The 3,636-nt window shown below is 41.0% G+C and overlaps 1 protein-coding gene across 1 annotated transcript in view; it reads right to left on the bottom strand.

Moving 5' to 3' along the window:
* The window catches only part of map3k5 (mitogen-activated protein kinase kinase kinase 5), a gene marked incomplete in the record, with an annotated part of 89,557 nt that overhangs the window by 57,587 nt on the left and 28,334 nt on the right, over positions 1-3,636 (bottom strand). The window contains 1 exon segment of the mRNA XM_014023049.1: positions 858-881. Within this exon segment, the coding sequence (XP_013878503.1) occupies positions 858-881 (24 nt within the window).

Raw genomic sequence — 3,636 nt, 5'->3', positions numbered from 1 at the left:
TGTGTGTGTGTGTGTGTGTGTGTGTGTGTGTGTGTGTGTGTGTGTGTGTGTGTGTGTGTGTGAGTGACAGAAGAGCTGTTTTTCAGCGCCATGTGATGCGTGTCGCACTCATGTGGCCTTTTGTTAGTCGGGACCTGGTTGTTAGGTGTGTGATGTTGTTAGGTGTGTGATGTTGTTAGGTGTGTGATGTTGTTAGGTGTGTGGTGTCACATTGGTGTTTTTGTGTGCCAAGTGCATTGCGCCCATGTGGCCTGTATTTGTGTGGGTCAGGTGCGGTGATGGTTTTGTGTGTACCCTCTGGTAAAATCAGGCACCCCTGATCTGGCCCACACGTTTTTTCTCAYGCTCAGCCTAAAATCAATTTCTGGCTACGCCACTGAATGCAACATAAAGATTCTTYAAGGAGTGCAAGAACTCCCTGCACGAAGTGCATGCAAGTGTTGTTTTTTATAATCAGARAGCCCTGAAATGTCCACAGCACTGAAGTATGATGAGTTTAAATGTAACAAAACGTCCAATCTGTGTCAGTTAAAAACAGGATTTCCTCACTTTCTGGCAGAACCTCATTTGAATGCTCCAGTCTTTGCAAGTCAAATTTTCTAAAAGACTTGTATGTCCTTCCTGCAGTCAAACAAGTTGACTGCATCTCTTCTGAAATGTGTTTTATGTTTCTGGTTCCAGGAGTGACAAACCTTTTTCTAACACCGCGAAGACAAACAAGGCTTCAGAGGCTCAGCATCCCCTGAATGTGAAAAACAGCATGTTCTTTGCACCAAATAATGTGTGAGATGTGTGAGCGACTGGTGAGTAATGTGTGAAAAGGCAAAAGGCGAGGATGCAATGTTTGGTGTACTTACAGTGTTCTTCTGGCAAATGATCTCCTGAAACAAGAGCACAGGAGGAGATATTTAGATTTTGGACAAGAACATTTCCTGAATGTGCAATTTAGTGTAAAAACACAGGAAAATAATAACAATAATAATCCAGTGCACATAAATGTAATCTTTAAAGTCAATGATTGAAGCAGTTTACATGATGCACAAACATTTTAGTATCTTTTTTTTATATTTGTAACAGCTGCTGAAGCTGTAACATCCCTACCCTCCTCTATCCAATCAGCACAACTTATTCTTTGGCCCATGTGGTTTCCTTTGGCTTTAAAGAATAAGTGTGATCACCATCACGCTGCTCCCAGTTTACAAAATTTCCGTAGTGTAAAAGAAAACTCTTTGTGAACCCTAGGTTCAGAACTTTGCCCTGAGGTACACTGAGGTGTTGCCAGCTGAAAGAACCCATCAAACACCAAAAATGCTCCCCTAACTTAATGCCTAGGAAGACACAAAGAAAACAAACAAGCAAGCAAATGAAAACTACTGATCTCATTTTAATTCATCATGAGACTGATTAATTGTTTGTAGCGACAGGCCTAGTTGATTCATCAGTTTATCTAGAAATGTTTTTACTACATCCTGTACAGCAACGTCTCATTAGCATTGACAATGTTTGCAACTAAACCATTATCATCTATCATCTTTCACTTCCAACAATAGGTGCTGTGAAGGATTTTACTCAAGCTGGTTTTGTTTCAAAACCAGAACAGAAGAAATCCCAAACCAGTGGGTTCAGACTATAACAGACCATTAATCCTTCAGGGAAAAGGCTTCAGTGAAAAGAGGTGTGACCAGGTGTACACTGAGTCAACAAAACCCATTAGATTTGCTTAAAGGGCTCCTATTATTTAAAGAACATGGTTCCAAGTGTGATAATTTATTTTAAATTTTTCAGACAGACTGAGAAGCAGCCCTACACATCCAAATAAGAGCAGAACACAGGAGAACTATCAGCACTCAGTTTGCATTAGAGCATGGAGGAAGGCCATCTTGGGCAATTTTATGACCTTAAAACCAGACTTAATGGAGCTGAGAGCAGAGAGCTTACTGTTGTGGTTAGACACACCTTTTCTGATAAGTTTGTGTTGCTGCAGGCGGACAACACAGCAGTGCCTTCTGGGTAACTCTGAAAGAATATTTTCCACAAGTTGCCTACAGCAGCAGCTCTTTAAAGTGACACATGCTTTGTCTGCTTTACAGGAATTCCAGGATACTTATGATGTTACATAACAGCCTAACTCTTTTTATTTGATTGGTTACAAAAATGAAGTGCTTTAAGCAGTGGTTAAGGGTTAGGACTTCACTGCAGGGCATAAAACAGCATGAGGGGTCCTGAGATGATCTCCAGAAATTAAGTTAAAGTGAAAAATGATTGCTAAAATCCTTTTTTTGCCATATTTATTATAAAAAACAGAAAGGAGATGAAAAGTTTACAAAGCCCTGGTTTGGAGGGTTAGAGCTTGTTGGACTAGTTTGTCTCCAGATTCTCTTACTCTTTTCTTGCTACACCTCAAAATTTTTATTTAATTACTCATCTTTAAGATGCTGTTATAGGACATAATTGATAAATGATATTTTTCGGACCTGTGTGAAGTTTGCATGTTCTCCTCATGCTTGCGTGGGTTTTCTCCGGTTTCCCCCACCCCTAAAAACATGTACAATAGGTTGCCTCCAGGCCTCCCTTGAAAAAGAGATCTGAGATCTCAGAGGACTTGCCTGGTTAATAACGGTAAATAAATAAATAAAATAAAATGACATAAAATGACAAATCTATATGGGTTTAGACTGAAGTGTAAAAATTACAAAAACATGTTCTTGTTTTTTAAATTACATCTTGATGATTGCTTTTGCAATTTGGCACTATAAAAAGTAAACAAATTATACTGAAATACTTTTTAAAACTGTATTAAAACTGTAATAAAGCTGTATTAAAACTGTAGTAAAGTTGTATTAAAACTGTAATAAAGAGGCGGGGCAAGATGGCGGAGGAGTAAGACGTGTGTCGCGTGGCTCCCGCTCCGACTTGTTCTGTTTGTGGTTCTACACTAAATGTCCTTGATGTTTTAAACATTTGGTCCGTCCGGACTCMARCCCTGAGTGATTCTTGCSTGGAAGAGTAGAAGAATGGRGACAAACTCSAGGAAAGGCAAACATTCWAGCTCMGCGGCTGTTAGGCCRGARGCCACCTCGGAGCAGACTGCAGCTAGGACCGGAGTTTCGGCGCCCCCCTCTCCCTCCCGCAGCGAGGCGGACACACTGTCCTTGAAGTCTGACATTCTTGCCGCTATAAAAACCGATCTCTCAGCTGTGAACAAATCRGAAATAAAAGCAGCTTTGGCTGAAGAGTTTACTCTTGTTAAAGGGGAGCTACAAGCGGTGAGAGCGGAAGTGGCTAACGGTAGCGCCGACCTGAACCACGTGAAACAGAGCGTAAAAGAGGTGGAGGACAGCTTGTCGACCTGGTCCGATGAGGTTGTTTCTCTGCGCACCACCNAAATCTAGGTATGGCTACTATGAGCATGGTGAGAGGGCTGGACGCCTTCTCGCACAGCAGCTATGGCAGCGCTCAGCTAAACAGGATATCTCAGCAATAAATGATAAGCATGGTGTAAAATAATGTGAGAATGCAGGAATTAATCTGTGTTTCAGCAAATTTTACCAATCTCTGTATACCTCCGAAGCCTCACCTAACCCTACTGAATTAGATGATTTTTTTAACACTAATTTGACTAAGGCTGCGCTTTTT

This window comes from Austrofundulus limnaeus, unplaced genomic scaffold (assembly GCF_001266775.1).
Source record: "Austrofundulus limnaeus strain Quisiro unplaced genomic scaffold, Austrofundulus_limnaeus-1.0 Scaffold355, whole genome shotgun sequence".
NCBI lineage: Eukaryota > Metazoa > Chordata > Actinopteri > Cyprinodontiformes > Rivulidae > Austrofundulus > Austrofundulus limnaeus.
This window is presented reverse-complemented; position numbering and strand designations above follow the sequence as displayed.